Raw genomic sequence first — 18,686 nt, 5'->3', positions numbered from 1 at the left:
TGGATGGAACAATCTATAACATTTCAGAAACTTCCCATATATGCAGGCGCGTCCTGCGCTGTGCGATAACATTTGTTAAGCGGTGATACATGGTCACCCGAGAAAGATAAACATGTACACGTGTCAATATTGCGGGGTGCGCGTGGCGGAACGACCTTCCTCCCCAGCTAGCGAGGAAACCCTGGTGTCGAGACCGACGCCTCCACGCATGCGTGTCCCTCCGAGACTACAAGTGTACATGTTTCCGCGCTTCCTCCTTGCGTGCCGGCGATATATTGAATGTAGCCGCGAGGTGCCCTTCTTGCGAGTGGCGCTGTGACGGCTTCGACGGGTACAGCTATGTGAAGCGTGTTTAGAAGCGCGGCTTGCGCGCTCCTCTGCGGCCGCTTTTTGTCGAGTCACGATCGCTGACGCATAGGGCCCGGTGGCGAGCGCAACAAATCATTTTTTTTCTGCGCTTCGCCTTTTAGTGCCCAATCTTCGTTGTTTCATTTTACGAACGGGGCGTTCTCCCGCAGAAGAGCGTGGTAGAAAGGCGCTCCATAGAAGGAGACAGGCAAGACGAAAATGAACTCTTGATTTCCGTTGCATAAACGAAGTTTTGCCCGTCGAAGCTGCCACAGCGCCAAACGCAAGAGGGGCACCTCGCGGCTGCATTCTGATATCGCCGGCGCGCAAGGAGGAAGCGCGGAAACGTGCACGCTTGCAGTCTTGGAGGGACGAGCATGCGTGCAGCCGTCGGTCTCGCAGGAGTGCCCCGCTAGCAGGGGAAGAGAGTCGTTTCGCCACGCGCACCCCGCAATATTTTGTGGGCGAATGTACAGTCTACGCCGATGACATAACGTTGTGGGCACACTTGGGTTCCTATGGAGAAAAACAAGACATATTACAGTAGGCCATAGACAAGGCGGTAAACTTCACCAAGCACGCGCGTATGACGTGCGCACCTGAAAAATCGGAGTTCATGCGAGTACGCAGCAAGCATCATAAAAAGCTGCCACACCAAGGATAGGCTTAGATCTCGACGGCTGGGCCATTAGTGCAGTCACCCAACTGAGGGTGCTTGGCTTAGAACGGAAGTGGGCTTCTTCGATTTTCCACTTCTGGCTACCCGCGGGCTGCCAGAGCCATAGAGTTTCCTACAAAAATTACTAGAGGGAACTCTGGCGCTAGTGTCTACGGGAGCTGCAATGGCAGCGGTTGTCCCAGCATGGGAATTACGGATTTGCCTAAATTTCGTCCTTTTGGCTTCAAACGGCTTTGTGACTTCGTAAACTCGTCATTTTCAACAGTGTATTGCGTAATAAATATTTAAATAAACGTCATTAAAATTGCCCGACGGCAGGATTCGAACACAGGGACTCAAGCACAGAAGCCTGATATTGAAACCATTAAGCCACGGATGCATGTATCGACAAGTGAATGAAACGCCCTGATGAATTTATCGTGGGCATGCCAGTGCCTTGAGACGCTTGGCGTGTTTCGATTTGGCCACCTGGACAAGCTCAATCGTTGCAATTGATAGCAATTGTACGCGTTTCTGACGTCTTCTGCACTTCGAAGAATATAGATTGTGCTGAAATATACGACAATAAGATTTATATAGTGTAATATACAAAGCCACAAGAACGTCTGAATCCACAAGCACGAAGATCCACACAAGCAACCACTCGCAGGGACTTCTACCCCACGAAACCCAGAACCTCTTGAAAACCTCTTGAAACGGCTACAAACGGCTATAGACGTCTTGGTCTATGATAAGACTGAAAATAGAATTTCTTCTAAACATAACCTCAGCACTTGGAATATGCTAGTATATATATTCTATCTGCGGTAAAACCCACTGCTGGTGTCACTAGAGTCTATTTTGGTAAACACGTTCAGAACGTCTGACTCAAGAACTTTTTTAGATCTTTTTGTTTAAAAGTGCATAAAATGCCAAATGACGCGTTAAAGTGCGGTTACCGTCGGCCGTTGGCGTTAACGAATAAAAGACGGCACAGCCAAATCGGACTCGCTTGAAGCAACATAAATAAGTTGGCTGTAATGTTCAATAATTTCACACCAGAACTTCAACAATCAAGGGCGTGTTATTGTTTTCCATACGGGGCGTGCACACGACGCCTGGAAACCATCTTATGCTCGCGCAGCAGGTACTGACAGCAGCAGGAGCGAAACGCCGGTGTTGCAGTGACCACAGCGGTGTCGCAGAGCCACCGCGCTGCGATAAATTCGGCGGCAGTCAAGTAGGCACGCTCCAAATTTGTCAGACATCTCATTCCGTGCTGGGGACACTGGGAGCCAGGAAGTTTGAAAAAACGGCCACTGCCGCCCGCAATGTCTCGGTCGTGGGTTCGTTATGCCAGTTGTGCGTCATTCTAAGCCGTTCTGTACATTCATGCTGGATATTAACTGGAGTCATTTAGCTGTGCTGATGCTGTTTGTGTATGTTTTGCATCAGTGCTTCGTTACATCGGCTGTATTGCGTGTTTTCGCCGGCGGCTTACTACCACAATGGCGGGATCTGCGTTCGCTGCTTTCGTGTCTCGGTGCGTCTTTGTACGTCGCACGTTGGAGAACACTTTTTTCGGTAAGTGAAATACATTGCACTTCGTTTTTGTCAACAATGTGAATATTTTTAGGTGTTACCCGCGACAATTCTTGATGGATGGGCTCTACTGCCCTGCGGGTTTTCGTCATCTTTTATACGAGTGTGCTGCTTGTGTTCAGCACTACCGCGCTCCACGACTTCCGCAACACCGGTCAGAACTTTGCCCTGCTTGTCAGTCTTTGTGGTTAAAGTAGCACGAATCAACCGAAGGGAGTGCATTCGAAGACGACGCGCTGGCTGTAATCCTGAACCAGACTGAACTCGCCCTATTTTGTGTCCTTTTGTTCTTGCATGGGTTACAGCGTTGCGTGTGCGCGCGCGTGTGTCAGTGACTATGCAACTTGTAGCGTTCCCACTTTATAGCAAAACAAAAATATAACCAATGTTTACTTCATCTATACAATTCCAAATGCAATCGTCTGCTGATGTACAAATTTCACTTGTGTTTTGTTCTAAATAAGCAGCAAAGCTTTTAGCTTAGTAGGTGCTTCATCTGGGAGTACAATCACGACTGCTTGGTATTTATTAATGAATGACTGTGACTGGGGTCACCTAATTTGTAATAGCAAATCTGTCTTTCAACTGACTTGATGCTCTCTTTTGTTCCTTTCACTCCATAGACAGCTGGACATCATTCTTGTACCTTGGTGCTAGCTGGATGACGGGACTTTATCATGGGAACGCTTCGCGGTAAAATAGCTAGTTGGTACGTGTCTCACAAACAGGCATTTTTTTGCACTGGTCCCTTATAAGCTGCCACTATTATAACCAATTTCTCAGTGCCAGTGTACATACACAGTTCTACTATTAATTAGCTTCCCTAAGCCTTAATTACCAAATTTACTGTAGGTAGTTACTAGTTAGTGCTATGTAAGAACTCACAAATTAACTCTGTTGTGCCATACGAGTATTCCATACATGAGTAAAAATTTGCTACAACAGTGTACATACCTTGCTTGCTTCCCTAATGCGCAAATGTATTCAAGCCAGTGTGTGATTAGTTCTGTATTCTAAATGGTTTCTGTGTGATTTAGTTTCTTTACAGGAATTTACTGTACAGCATCGGCAAGCAGTCTAATTTAAGATTTATGTGTGGTATGCTTTGCCGCTACAATTGACAAAACATGGGCCGAGGCTTCCATACAAGCAGGAACTTCAATTTCGCTCTACCGCTGTCAGCACTTGGCTGGCGCTTGCAAAATGAATCACATCAGGTAGCTTGTGCCAGACTGTTTTTTAACCTTATTGGAGATCACACAGTGATGTGTGGAGGTGCCTGCATCTGAGATAGAGATTGTGCTGCAACATATGTGCGTGTAGAATGGGCATGACGCTGACGGTTCCAGCAGTTTGCAGAGGTGCTTTTAAAATTTTGTCATAACTGTAATTTTACCTGTGCTGTTTTTTGTAACCTATTTCAATAATATCATTGGAGGTGTTACCAGAATTCAGCAATTTATTTGCCCTGGCCCATTAGCCTGCCATATTTGACTTTTCACTAGGTGGCCAATTATTCAACATGGACCATTACTTGAATGCATCTTTTTGTGTGCAGTGGCTTCTCAATTGCGAGCCAACGTAGATTCTCAGAATTGCCTGAGGCTATAGGTGCACTAATGAATTTGCTACTATACGAATCACTTTGCACTTTCTCGCGCAAACAGCATGTTAACACTTCCAAAACAGTGGGCAATGTTATCGTTTGATCACATCATGAGATACTTTTAATTTTGTATGACGCATCATCCAAGGTCATGCATCATTGGTGTGTGATAGGAGTTTGGACTGTTTGAATGTCGCGGCCGAATGCGCGTGACTGATGTGCGGCGGCGACGGACGAAGAGGGAGAGGAGGGCCGGTGTCTGGGTGGAGACGGCAGGCATGCGAACTGCCTGAGTTGCCTGGGCTGGCCTTCCGAACGAGCCGAGCAGTTAGTCTACCCAAGGCCGGTGTTCCTGGGTGTGCTAGCAGAATAGGCCAGGCTGTCCTTGGGCTTCAACTGGCCTCCTCCACTGCTGGGCGAGCATCCGACGCCGACATGTTCCGGTGCAGCTAAGCCTTCCGAACGGCCTACCCTGTGGCGGGCAGACGTCGCGACCCAGCTGTCGCGCGAGTGGCTCATCGTGTGCCGGGCATCCGCCCCGGCCTCCAGCCTGCGCCACTCGCCGCTCCAGATTCATCTTGCGCCTCTTCGTGCCGTGAGTGTGTGATACCGACGCGCTATTGGACGCCTTCCTACATTGACGCTGAGCGTGACTATACTTAAGCCACAGACACTCATGAAGGGAACTGTGTGTGTGTGTGTTATCGTGTACGTTACCCTAGTCCCGTCCCCGTGTTATTAAAGCATCTCTTTGTTCATTGTGCCATCCCTGTATGTTTGAGGCCTGGGCCCACATCTTCCTATCACAAATTTTGGCGAGCCTGCCAGGATTTTCAAACGCACAGGAGGGGCGATGGAGATTGAGAGGTTGTACGTCATAGGGAAAGAGCTAGGAATGACAGGAGCGGAGTTAAAGCGTTGGATTGATACAGAAATCGTGAGGGAACGCGACCAGCGCGCCCAACATCGGGAAGACGCGAAAGCGCAGGCAGAACAAGAGCGTCTACGATTAGAAGCGGAAGAACGAGTGCTAAAGCTCAAGATCGAGCTCCAGGAAAAGACTGCTGGCGCACGAAGCGCACAGAGTGACAGCACTACGGAACGGTCGATTAGCAGGGCGGCTCCTGAGCTATTCAGTCCTCATAAGTTGATCCCGCCGTTTAACGAAGCCCGGGATGATTTAGACACCTACTTGCAACGTTTTGAGCGAGCGGCAACAAGTCAGGAATGGTCCCGCGCAAAATGGGCACTCTCCCTCAGCCTATGCCTGACAGGAGAAGCGTTGACGGTCATAGGACGGCTTGATTCTAATGCAGCCCTAGACTACGACCAGCTGAAGGCTACTCTCCTTCAACGCTTTCGGTGCACTGCTGAGGGATACCGAGAAAAGTTTCGAAACGCAAGGCCCGAAGACAATGAGACTGACCTACAATATGCAGGTAGAATATCGGGCTTCTTTGACCACTGGCTTGGAATGTCCCATATTGAGAGGACCTTCGACTCCCTCAGGGACACCATGATTGCTGAACAATTTTTGAAAAGATGTTCTGCGTCTCTGCGAGTGTTCTTGAAAGAAAGGAATTGTAAGACCCTCGCTACGTTGTCAAAGAATGCCGATTGTTTTATAGAGGCACAAAACCTGACCAATCTAGGTAGAGAAATGTTATCCAAGGAGGTCGTGTTAGACTCTGCTCGCAAGACTGAACCTCCAACAGCGATGCCGCGTGCAACTAATCGGTGCTTCCTTTGTGATAAAACAGTACATCGAGCTTCGGAGTGCTGGTCCCGGACTAAAGAGAACTCTACAGGTCGCGGATGGTCCGGCGGAAAGAGACAAGGAGGTGAAGCCTCAAGGAGGGAAAATCAAGGGCAAGCTTCGTGTATTCTGGCTCCGCCGCAAGCCGAAAAGCCGACAGAAGAGAGTGGCGGATACGTAGTGCTTCAAGGTGGCGAAACGGTCCCAATAGTCAACATGACGTTAATGCGACAAGGTCCCAGATGTGACAGTGGAAATCTGCCAGTGGGAAGAGGCTTTCTCGAATCACAACCGGTGTCTGTCTTACGAGACACTGGCTGCAATACCGTGGTCGTGCGACTCTCTTTGGTACCTGAGGACAAAATGACAGGAACAAAAAGTCCAGTGTTCTTGCTGGACCGCACAATACACTACTTACCGGAAGCGATAGTATACTTAGAGAGTCCATTCTTTACCGGCGTCGCGCGAGTGAAATGTATGCGAGGTCCCCTGTATGATGTGGTATTGGGAAACATTGAAGGTGCCCGTGCACCTGATGACCCGGCCAATTCATGGTCTCCGCAGAAACACAACAGCGACAAGACGAGTTACCCTGCCAACAGGATGTCATCCACCGCTCAAGCAGAGCTACCAGACGTAAAGGGCCAAACGTTGTCCACAGCAGCTAAAAACGCAGCCGCATCTTCGAGGCATACAGAAGACTACGAATCTGGTACTGAGCTCGTTGCTGTGACAAAGGAAACGAACATACCGTCCCTGCCTACACTGCCTGTCCCGTAACCCGCAGTCACTGGAATACAGCAAGGTAAATTAAAAGCTTAACAGAGGAACGATGGGTCTATGAGGAGATGCTTCGAAAAGGTCGGCAAGATGATGATCGCGGATGGCCGCACAAGCGAATATTACTTACAGGATGACATTTTATACAGGAAGCACACAGTGTCAAGTGGGAAAATACTAGCTCACCTAGTGGTGCCAAAAGACCTCAGGGGGATGGTGATGAAGTTGGCTCATGAAGGGATCCTCGCCGGTCACCAGGGTGTGACGAGAACGGTGGATCGAATTGTTGCTGAATTTTACTGGCCAGGGGTCCAGTCGGAGACGAAACGGTTTGTTAAATCGTGCGACGTCTGTCAACGGACGGTGTCGCGCCATTTAGTCGGACGCGCTCCACTGGGTACGATGCCTGTAATTGACACTCCCTTTGCTTGCGTAGGCATCGACATTATTGGTCCTTTATCCCCAACTTCAGATAAAGACAACCGTTACATCATTACTATGTTTGACTTCGCCACCAGATACCCTGACGCTGTCGCCCTGCCATCTACCGAGTCGAGAACTGTTGCGGAAGGACTCGTCGAAATGTTTTCCCGAGTGGGCTTACCGCGGGAGATTGTCAGCGCCCGGGGATCCTATTTCATGTCAGCTGTGATGAAGGAGTTCAGTCGTCTCCTGTCAATTAAGCAATTGCCTACCACGCCGTACCACCCCATGGCAAATGGATTAGTTGAACGATTTAACGGCACGCTAAAGCGCGCGCTAGGACGCATGTGCCAAGAGCTACCTAAATGTTGGGACTGCTACCTCGGCCCGCTACTCTTCGCGTACCGAGAAGTGCCACAGAGCAGCATCGGTTTCTCGCCATTTGAACTATTGTATGGGCGCTATGTCTGTGGTACGATGACTGTGCTAAAGGAATTGTGGACAAATCCCCGTTTAGATAACGACACGAATCTTCTTATGAATACCTCATGGAACTGTGTCAACGGCTAGAGCGTACGTGCGCCATCGCCATGCAAGAACTCACGAAAGCGAAACAGCAACAGAAAACGCATTATGACAGGAAAGCCAAGATGCGAGAGCTCAATCCTGGAGACAAAGTACTTGTTCTACTGCCTGGTGAAACGAATAAGTTGATACTTATGTGGAAGGGACCTTTCATCGTTGGAGAAAGGAAAAGTCCGTTGGACTTTGTTGTTGACCTTGGGAGCAAGACAACGGTATTTCATATAAATATGTTGAAAAAATATGAAGAGCGACCCAACAGCGAATTGCTTCAGGTAACAGCGACAACGGTAGGTACAGATGACGCGACAGGTCTAGAGCTTGAAGAGAGAACGCCGCCTTACCCATCACTCGTCGGAACGCAGACATCAAAAGACGTCGCCATTTCGAACCAACTGATTATGGATCAGCGACTCAAAGTTGAAGTCGAGAAGTCTCGGAGCAGTTCTTTTGCAAGAGCACGACGGGGGTTTGCATCCCGTGTCCTACGCTAGCCGGAAGCTTTTGCCACGTGAAGCTGCCTACTCCACAATTCAGAGGGAGTGCCTCGCCATAGTGTGGACTGTACTGAAATTTCATGTGTACCTTTACGGTAAACCGTTCATCCTGCAGTCCGACCACCAACCGCTGCGATACCTAAATTCGGCGACGCACGTCAACAGTCGCGTATTACGTTGGAGTTTACTCCTTATGGATTATGACTTTCATGGGGAGTATATTCGTGGATGTGATAACGTTGTGCAGACTAAGTAGAATAGCTACGGACCCGGACTAATGTGTCATGAGAGTAATAGGTTGAACTGTGTTACTCGTGATACTGCGTAATGCTACCCTCCTCGACTTCTTGAACTTGGGGGGAAATGTGATAGGAGTTTGGACTGTTTGAATGTCGCGGCCGAATGCGCGTGACTGCTGTGCGGCGGCGACGGACGAAGAGGGAGAGGAGGGCCGGTGTCTGGGTGGAGACGGCAGCCATGCGAACTGCCTGAGTTGCCTGGGCTGGCCTTCCGAACGAGCCGAGCAGTTCGTCACCCAAGGCCGGTGTTCCTGGGTGTGCTAGCAGAACAGGCCGGGCTGTCCTTGGGCTTCAACTGGCCTGCTCCACTGCTGGGCGAGCATCATGTTCCGGTGCAGCTAAGCCTTCCGAACGGCCTACCCTGTGGCGGGCAGACGTCGCGACCCAGCTGTCGCGCGAGTGGCTCGTCGTGTGCCGGGCATCAGCCCCGGCCTCCAGCCTGCGCCACTCGCCGCTCCGGATTCAGCTTGCGCCTCTTCGTACCGTGAGTGTGTGATACCGACGCACTATTGGTCGCCTTCCTACATTGACGCTGAGCGTGACTATACTTAAGCCACAGACACTCATGAAGGGAACTGTGTGTGTGTTATCGTTACGTTATCCTAGTCCCGTCCCCGTGTTATTAAAGCCTCTCTTTGTTCATTGTGACATCCCTGTATGTTTGAGGCCTGGGCCCACATCTTCAAGGGCATCTTAGGGCAAGTATTGCCCTAAGCCAATTATGGTCACATGAAAATATATCAACAAAAGTGATTGATCCAGCTAGGAGTTGCTTTGGAACACTACTTTATCACCACTCCTCCTTTGCATGCTACCTGCTCACTCTGTACTGTGTCACGTTTAAGTTTGAAAAAAAAGGCAACAGCTGGGCAGTTTAGTTTAACTTTTAATTTAACAATGCAAAATGCTATTTAACTTTTTAATTAAGTTAGTGCATCATTTACCCGCAGAGTGGATTACTGTTTTAAACTGATTATATTTTGCAGGAAGCTTCTCAGACTTGTTTGACAAGTTGATAAGTGCCTTTTTATCCACAAAACACCATGTATTAATTTCAAGGCTGACTTTATCTGACTCTGCTCTGCAATTTAATAAATATATGCCAGGATATATACTAGTAATTTTAAACATCATCACATACATACATTAAGATACCCGTAATTTAATGGAAAGGAGTGCTTAAAATTATTTTTAATGTGAGCCAAACTTCTTACTTAGCACATATTGCTAATTGAAGTTCCAGTTTCAACATTCCCATTTCCTCCCTCGTCTTTTTTCCTCTTTGCAGGTATTGCTTGCCTATGCCTACAAGAACTGTTGTGTCGAGACACAAGAACCTTCACGCGTGGCCTGTGACAGCAAGCCCTTGTGGGCAGCCAGTGCTCTCCTACGAAGGCTGGCCTACTCTGGCAGCGGCACGAATCATCTTCAAAATTTATCCATGATCACCTTTACTGCTATTTGTCACTATTGTTAATTACACTTTCTGCATCTTTTCTACTTTATTAGGTAATAAAGTATGACTATGTGACATGGTGTGGAGATGTCTTGCTGCACTTTCGCTTTTAATCATCTTTTATGCATGAAAAACTCACCGTACAGTGTATGAAAAAAACAGCATATTATGATTTGTCTTTCAGTTCTGGTAACATGCAACGTGCAAGCAATTCACTAATGGATGGTATGCTGAAGAACTGGTCATTATTTCTGCGTGATGCTGTGCAAGTATGTGGCGTTACCCTACAAGGGGCACCCACAGAGTAAGTTACAATTTACTTTTAAATGAAGCAAGGTCATCAGAAAAAATATATATTACCAGTTAGAGTGGTTCGCAGAGTGTTTTTCCAGATGTGTACTATCCTCTATTAACAATTCATTGCAGCACAGCGTTCTGTTTTGTATACTGGTGTCAGGCTATTGTGCCCCCTGTAGCTGAAACCAGGATGTAATTTTTGCCTGAACTGCATCATCACTGACAAAATGTTACCCTGCTAGAAACTTTCAATTTGGAGGAGAACCAGCAGGGCGAAGTTTTGTCAATAATGACGTGTTTCATGCAGATATGTTCTTGTTTAGATCAATGGGCGAACGTGGCATATCAGCATACAATACAGATCTTGTTTTATTTGCAAAATGATTCTGACAGGCGGCATTCAATTGATTGGTCTAAGTAAAAAGCACTAATTGACCAATGAGGCTGTACTACACTATTCCCATGGTCCACATCTGGAAAAACTACTTGTGCATCACTCTATCCGACAATATAAGCTTTTTTTCTGATGTCCGTGCCTTATTTAATATAAATTGTAACTGTGTAATTGTAACAAATTTCCACAATTTCTCGCGCTAGTTTCTTAATGTTCGCCTCATGTTATATGCATCACAGAAACCTGGCTTAATGAAGATATTCACGACACAGAATTCACGCCTCCTGGTTATATTGCTGTCCACTATGACCGTCAGAATAAGAAAGGCGGTGGTGTTGCTTTGCTTTTACGTTCAGATTTTAACTTAATAGTTCTACCAGGTCCTCCCAATGTAGAATCGGTTTCGTGCAAGTTACTAGTGCATAAGCAGAATTTAACAATTTGTGTTCTTTATCGCCCCCCTGATAGCCAGTGACTTGTTCGATAATATTTCGTATTTTATACATGGCCATAGCCTCGACAGTTCTAAATCGTTCTTGGTGACTTTAACGCACCCGGCATTCACTGGCCTTCCCTTACATATTCCGCCATTAGTGCCTCTATTTGTAGAGAATCACGTTTTCTTTGTCCCATGACCTGATTAAATTAGTTTATAAGTATACGCGGCAGAACTCTATACTTGACTTAGTGTTTATCAGTGACAGTCTTGCTCATTTAGGTTTTAACTATGATATCCTGGAAGGAATCGCGGATCATAACGCAGTTCTCGTGCACATTAACTGTCCTATCTCACATGAGCCCTTAGCTATTCCACATTTCACGATTTTAACAAGGCTGACGATACGTCTATCACTGACACTCTGGCAGATAACGTTGATCATCTTTTGTCACTCATTACCAAATGTCATGTTGACAGTCTCCTTGATTGTTTTGGGTCGTTACTGAAATCTTGCATCAATAACTACATTCCATTAAAAACAAAAAAAAAAAAGATAATAAACTTCCTTGGATTAACCGGTATATCCTGCACCTGTCACGCCGTGTCGGTAGACTACGTAAATCAAAGCATTCTAATCCTGCGCTTCGCTTTCCTTTTGAAAACGCCAAGGAGGAACTTCGTACTCGTACTAGAAATGCTAATGATTTCTATTTTTCAGTGCAGCTGGATCTACTACTTAAATCAAATCTTCGCAGGTTCTGGACATCTATCAATTTTACCTAGTGCAACGTGCAGTACCTCTATCAAGATTACCGACGCTATTACTATATAACGACCCCACTGTAGTTTCGAATAGTTTTAACTCGTACTTCCACTCTGTTTTCACCCTCGATCACCATGTAGTTCCAAAGTTTAGTTATGATGCACAAACTAATAAATTAGGCAATATCGTAATAAGTTCTGTTGGTGTCTTAAACCTAATCTTGAATCTCGACACTGAAAAGTGTGCTGGTTCAGATGGTATCCCAAATTCTTTCCTTGTAAGGTACTCCCTATGGACCCAGCTCAGTACCTTACTGTAATCTTCCAGAAATCCTTAGACTCTGGTGAAGTACCAACTAAATGGAAAACAGCCAATGTCCTCCCTTTGTATAAATCAATTGTAATTGTATAAAACCGAACAAAATAAATGCTCGGAATAGCTTATTAGAGTGTGGCAAATAATAATTGGCCTGTGTTCTTTTACAAATGCGTACCACGGTTAAGTCACAAATATAGGCAATAGTACATGGATCAAAAGCTTCAGAAGATAGTTAACGAACCAAAACTCATTTTCTTTTCATTTTTGTTTTGGGATGAAGAAAAAGCTGCAATGTTCCACTATAGTTCACGAAATTTATCATTTTTGTTTGGGGGTGGAACATCTAACCCCCTTTTAAACATTTTCTAATATTCAAACTATGGGTTTTGCATTGTATGAACACTGGCAACACTTAACAATGAAGCAACTGTGTAAGAATTATGGTATCTAACCCCATTTTAAGCATTTTCTAATCTTCAAACTATGGGTTTTGCATTGTATGAACACTAGCAGCACTTAAGCAACTGTGTAAGAATTGTGGTGTCAACAAATGCTTGCAGCATCTAACGGCCATCTGCACAGATTTTGTTACGCCATTATGTAAACATTTTTTCTTCTTTTAATTCCTACACATCACCTTGAAGGGTGCAACTGAGGCACTTGCTATACTCTAACAGGCTTTTGGATAAAATTTGCAAAGTGAGCAAGTGGAGTGGACAAGAAAAAATACCAAGAAAGCTGAAATGGGTGAGAGAAAACATTTCAAGGATGTACAACCTGCTGTGCCAGGATGACACTTCGTTGTGGGTATTGTGTTGCGGCAATATGGCAGCACCTTCACAATAAAACATTTTAATGTGCTCCCCCCCCCCCCCCCAAGATGCTTAAAGGGTCACAACACAAAATTTTACAGCTTGCGTGCAAAATTCCGCATGTCTGCTTCTTCACTCATCTTCTTTGACCCACACATGATGGCAGACATCACCCTATGGGTATAGAAGCGTATCCCCGCAGGCTGGCTGTACCTAAAGCCCCTGCATCTACGCGCCACCGCCGTTTGTATAGGTGTTCTGTGCTTTAGCTGCTAGGTGCTGCTGCTAAATCCCTGTGGTGTGTGCCGGCCACATGCCATGCACATGCGGCCACTGCCGGCTCACGTAGGTTCGTTCGCGTGGTCTTGTTACGCCTCGCTGGATCGTGTTCAGTCATGCCGTCCTTGCGCGGCGTCATTGTCGGTGAGTCAGGTTAAATTCTTAAATAGGTCGCGCCTGCGCCTAATTGAGTCTATGAAAGCCTGCACATTCAGTTTTGTGGGCTACAATGCAGTGCGGCTGGCGTGAGCTGTCTCCACGATGCGCTTCGAGCGTGTCGATTTCGCCGTTCTTTATGTTGGCGGAAACGACCTTGAAAGCAACATGGATCCACAAGAAATATGCGACAACATCAAGGTAAGTCTACTGAAATCACAAAATTTGAAACAATAAGCGCTAATAGTTGTGTTGTCTTTTAAATTTTAGGCCTTGATCAACGAGATGGCCCCCGTCGTGCTGGTTTTCAAGGAGCTCCCTCGTTGCGTAGAACATGCTGATGCGGAACAGAAAATGCAAAATCGTCGCTTGCTCAACCGCAAATTGACGGCTACGCTGAAGCGCATGCCGTGTCTGCGGAATTTGAACCCCGAGGTATGGACCCCCCTTTTTCCAGCGGCATGCCGTTACATACCGTCAGGAACACGCTTGCCTTATTTCTGACTCGGTAAAAAATGTTTCACTTTTTCTCGCTGCTCGCTGCGGAAGAAATGCGGACCGTTTGTCGTAGTTGTGTCTCCATTACAGGGTGGCATTACTGCGGTGAACAAAGCAAGTGTTGCCGTACATACTGTGCGCATTTCACCCTTTGTTGGGCGGTCGGAAAATATTGGTCCCACTTTTCAGGGCAACTTCGCTACTCTGTAGCGGTGAAGTGTAATTTCTACCATTGAACATTCCTGTGTAGATATGTTTCTGAATCACGTTAAGCACATTTTTTCGTCCATTTCTTTGTCAAACAACGCGATAGAGCGATTGCGCAGATTTACTTCCTGTTCTACAATGTTTATTTTATTCTATTCTATCGCCTTCCTTCAAACCACCACAGCGGCAAATGGACTCTTTTTATCGAAATTCCGTGTTTTCATATAAGCTGAATTTTGGTGCGGTTAGGTGTCTAAATTTCTCGTGCCCACAGCTACCAAAACAGGTGATCAAATTATTAGCATCGCGAACAAATCGCATTCCTACATATGCGAGCTGCTACATACGAGCCCTCAAGAATTCTCAAGAAGCATCTTTTTTTCTAAGAACCCTTGTGATATCGGAAAGCCCTGATTGAGGATTCTCACACAAAGCATGCTCAGTAAGTATAATGAAAACGTGCACAAACAATGTATACTTTACTGGGTACTCTGGCTGCTTGTAATCGCATTACAGGTGACCACGAGTAGGTAGAAACGGGCCTTGAGGCTGTATAGTGGGATGTAATATTCCCACTTTTTGCTATTACAGAATCGTAGTCAGCTTTGAGATTTTGCGTTATGTCAAAAATACCTCATAAAAAGAAAAAGCACTTGTAATGTCTCGGACACAAAGCGGCCTGTTCTCTGCTTGCGTCTATGAAAGGGTTAAGATGCACACACTATTCAAAGGTCGCATTAAGGAAGAAATGAGCGGCACCGTACTGCCTTCATTTCTTCAAACCCTTCAACAAAGCTTGAACAAGAAATGCACGCGAGGGTGTCACTATAGACAGCTGCGGCAACACTGACGCATGCGCGAGAATATAAAATGAGGTGCAGCTGTGCGGTGCACGCTGCCGTGAAGTTCGAATTAGTTTCCCCCTTGCAAAACTACCGGAAAGGATATATTGCATCCATCGGTGTTAATATATTTTCTTGTTTTCAGCCAACATACACATCCCCGTTAAATCAAATAGATCACTGTAGATGGTGGCCACAAGCATATTACAAGAACTGTGAATTGGAAGCTGTTAGCTGCCTGTGGCACAAAGTCATGCAAGGGTACATGTAGTCTTTGTGTGCACATTGACTTCATGTTTTACTAATTTGACTGGCTCCTATTGCACTCTGGCTGAATAGCAATAACACACAGGCCACTTTACATTCGAATTACTTGAAAGTCTGCGAAAGCTGAAGGTACATTCATAAAAGTTCATAAGTCCATGGCATTAGTGAAAACAAATCTAAACCTTTTCTGGTACAGCTGTGCGTTGTCAGAAGTGGCTCAATGCATTGCAGTGATTGAACAGGCACATATTGGCTGTACCACTTGGATTTCAGCCTGCATGCGTTGGCTGGACAAAAAATTCTACCATATTTTACCTCCAAACTTTTGCTCATGAGTGGAAAGCGCTGTTTCTGTTGTAAATAGATGTGGCTTGCACACAAGGTATGTGCATGCTAAGTGTCTTGGTAAAGAAAAGTAAAGGTATGCTGCACGAACAGAAGGTGCTGCAGCCACATAACCTGACCTTTGATCTTCATTATGCTCGCAGATTGAAGGGATGGAATAAATGCGTGTCTTTTAAATGCTTGATTTCAGCCAGTTAAATTTGCCAACACGGGGATTCAAACCACTGGTGTCCATCTGCTGTTGGGCTGAACTCTCAATTTAGTGAGAATACTAACCACTGCGTTCATTGGTGCTGACAGATATCAAGTCAGTTGTAGCTTGGCATTACTGTATTACGTCACCAAAATGCTAGAGAACCACTTGAGATCCTTCGATGTCAGCATCCTCATAATCAGTGGGCACCCCATAAGAAAAATAGGTCAATTTTGGATGGTATCCTTGCAAGTGTGAGAAGGCTAGGCCACAGAAACTCGTGTTTCTGATTTGTGTACTATTCAGCCACGTTAAAATATGGGTAGCCTAGACATCTAAAAGACGAGGAGCAAGCAAATTGAATGCAGCTACCAAGCAAAAAATGTGGAAGTGTAAGCTGTTGATTTTCTTACTCTAAAGGCACGTTCACACTGAAGACAAAGCGGCTAAACCGGGCAAAGCTCTTGGCCAGGCGGATAAAAGCAGGCATTAAACGAGGCGGCAAGCCCGATCGCTCGCGGACCACTTATTTTTCCGGCCCGCCAGAGCTGTCCGCTTTGCCGCAGCCAATCAGAACACCAGACGACGGTGGCGTGATGACGACGGTGGCGTGTGCGCGATAAGGATGGACGACCGGTGCCACGAGACGGCGACAAGTGCGCCACAAAAACGTTTGATGCTCCGCCTCGGCGGTGCGGGCAGCCAGGCAAGCCGTCCAGTATACAGGGTGTTTCAGCTAATTTGTGCTGAGGCTTTAAAAGAGAAAGACGGAAAGAAACTAGGCCTGCAGTACTCAAATGCAATCAATTCAGTAAACTACCCTTTTGAGCAACTTTAATACTTACAGCTCATTCAGAAACATCTGCTTTATTTTATGAAGATAGCTGCTGTGGTTATTTTTTCAGGACAAAAGAAAGTGCACAAGATCGAAAAAACTACCATGCAACTATGCACTTTTGAGCAGTGACGAACAAATGAACAATGCGGCATGCAGACAGGATGTAAAAGATATGCAGATCCGACACACTGAAGATTATGTAACCAGCTTTCTTTGCTGCTTCTGTTCATTGATGGCATTTGGCAGTGATATGTTAAATGTTACCTTGCATGCACCACTTGTGTTTGTAGTACAGAGCTCACAGGCAGACGTGCACTCCGATGCTCAAGGTGGTGTTGTGCACCATCCATATCCTGCGAGAGTAGTGGCACTGTCATTCCCTCGCATGGCGCATCGCATAGCGGGTGACGTAGAGAAATCCGTTTATTTAATCCTTAGGAGAAATAGTTGCTGCCACGTCCTGTGCCCGACAGAGCAGCGCCTGCTGGCCACCCAGGCTTCTGTCATGCAGCATGGCCTCCCAGTGTTGCAGTGTAGGGACATTGAAGTTTTGATGCTGGACCACCACTTGCATACTGTCGTTTTGAGGCCGTGGTGCTGTATTGCAGCTTTGCATCTGCACATCCTGTGTCAATTGCTGGCATGGACACACTTGCTGTGTTTATTTTTTCAGAAATAGCATAAACATGCCATACCACACCTTGAACTATCATTATAATATTTTTGCCACCACAACTGTCACCATGTCTAGTTGTAGTGTTTTTCTTTTAAAGAGACTCTATACGAAGGATGCTTTCTGATGGCATCTTTACCTTCTCGTATGATCATTCAGCGACACAAAGTGCTGCAGCTTCTGCAATGCTTTTGTCTATTCCTTCCAGGCACACTACTCTCAATGTATCATTTGCGCTGAAATAGAATACCGCCCATTGCTCAAAGCAGCTTCAATATAGATTCCAATCGGAAGAATAGGCAGACTTGTGGCAGTATATGACTTTCTATAGCCATAAAAGGCAAGCTAGCATAGTGGGGCATCTCAATGCTTGTAAAAGCATTCAACTGCATGTATCTCGAAATAACTAAGCTCAAGCAGACACTATCAAAATTCGTGCTTGTCACGGTGAGTTGGTGCGGGAACTTGAAGGTGTCGCTTTTCCTTCATTTTTGTGTGTCTCATGTTTTTGCTAAGGCTCTTGCCACAGCAAAGTTGCACTTGTGGTATTTTAGAAGGGTAATTTACTAATCACCTGGATGATGTCATTTCCTTCATTTGGTTGCACTTTGTGCATCAGTGCAATAAATAGGTCAAACGGCTTAATACGAAATGTTGCCAGGCCATTTTGGCACAACACTTGTGGATAGCATTTTGGTGTGGCTTGGGCGAGACTGAAAGAGAGAAATTGACACATACAAGCACAAAGGCCAGGCACTGTGGCCTGCACAACCACTAGAATAGCAGCTAGTCTTATCAATTCATACTGAGTATCACAAAGTGTAACGTTGCAAGAACTGTAGCTTGGTTGATGAGACAAGGCACTTACAGCTGTAGCTGAAACATGTGTGATCAACATGTACAAGGTTACAATACTCTACACCCTTTTTGTATTTAAGTTTTTAACTTTGCCCACAATCTGATTACAGCTTTCCAGAGTTCCTTGGAAAATCCTCTCATGTACCTACCATGTGGCGTGCAAGATGGCAGCAGCAGCTGTGGGAACAGTTGAAGAGGCGAAGAAAGGTCCACTTTATAATAGGTTGTATGTAAATAAAACTGATTGAACTCAACCGATTCGGCTTCCACTTTGGCAAGACAATTGTCAGCAAAGCAATGGGCGATACTAATAAATAGTGCATAGAAATTCTTGGAAGCCCCGTCAGCTTTCTTGCTGTTAACGGGCTGTGTTGGTGATGTGGTTTAGGCAGGGAATGCCAATTCATGAGGGATGGTCATGGCCACCATGTTCAATGTATGTGCAGCATTAATCAGTTCTCTAGACCGAGTGCACTAATGTCATGGCAGGCCAGCACTTT

At 46.0% G+C, this 18,686-nt stretch overlaps 1 protein-coding gene and 1 long non-coding RNA gene across 5 annotated transcripts; both read left to right on the top strand.

Annotated features, from left to right (window-relative positions):
• The first annotated feature begins 622 nt into the window (after nt 1-622).
• LOC142589345 (uncharacterized) lies at nt 623-10,082 on the top strand. The gene is made up of 2 exons (XR_012829858.1): nt 623-9,035; nt 9,840-10,082. It is a non-coding gene; the product is annotated as an uncharacterized LOC142589345 (long non-coding RNA).
• A 3,219-nt stretch (nt 10,083-13,301) lies between these two features.
• On the top strand, nt 13,302-18,440 carry LOC142589226 (uncharacterized). 4 transcript variants are annotated; one of them, XM_075700896.1, is made up of 4 exons: nt 13,302-13,453; nt 13,545-13,666; nt 13,736-13,900; nt 16,723-17,359. In XM_075700896.1, the coding sequence occupies exons 2-4, from the start codon at nt 13,571-13,573 to the stop codon at nt 17,332-17,334; spliced, it is 873 nt and encodes a 290-aa protein (XP_075557011.1). In that variant the 5' UTR covers nt 13,302-13,453; nt 13,545-13,570; the 3' UTR covers nt 17,335-17,359. The 4 variants fall into 4 exon arrangements, with proteins under 4 accessions (XP_075557011.1, XP_075557010.1, XP_075557012.1 ...); XM_075700895.1 differs by having other exon boundaries at nt 13,303-13,666; nt 16,723-17,358; XM_075700897.1 differs by lacking the exon at nt 16,723-17,359 and adding an exon at nt 18,297-18,440 and having other exon boundaries at nt 13,316-13,666.
• Nucleotides 18,441-18,686: the final 246 nt, after the last annotated feature.

The sequence above is a fragment of the Dermacentor variabilis genome, chromosome 1 (genome assembly GCF_050947875.1).
Source record: "Dermacentor variabilis isolate Ectoservices chromosome 1, ASM5094787v1, whole genome shotgun sequence".
In the NCBI taxonomy this organism is placed as follows: domain Eukaryota; kingdom Metazoa; phylum Arthropoda; class Arachnida; order Ixodida; family Ixodidae; genus Dermacentor; species Dermacentor variabilis.
Note: the sequence above shows the minus strand (reverse complement) of the source record. Positions and strands in the feature narration are given on the sequence as shown.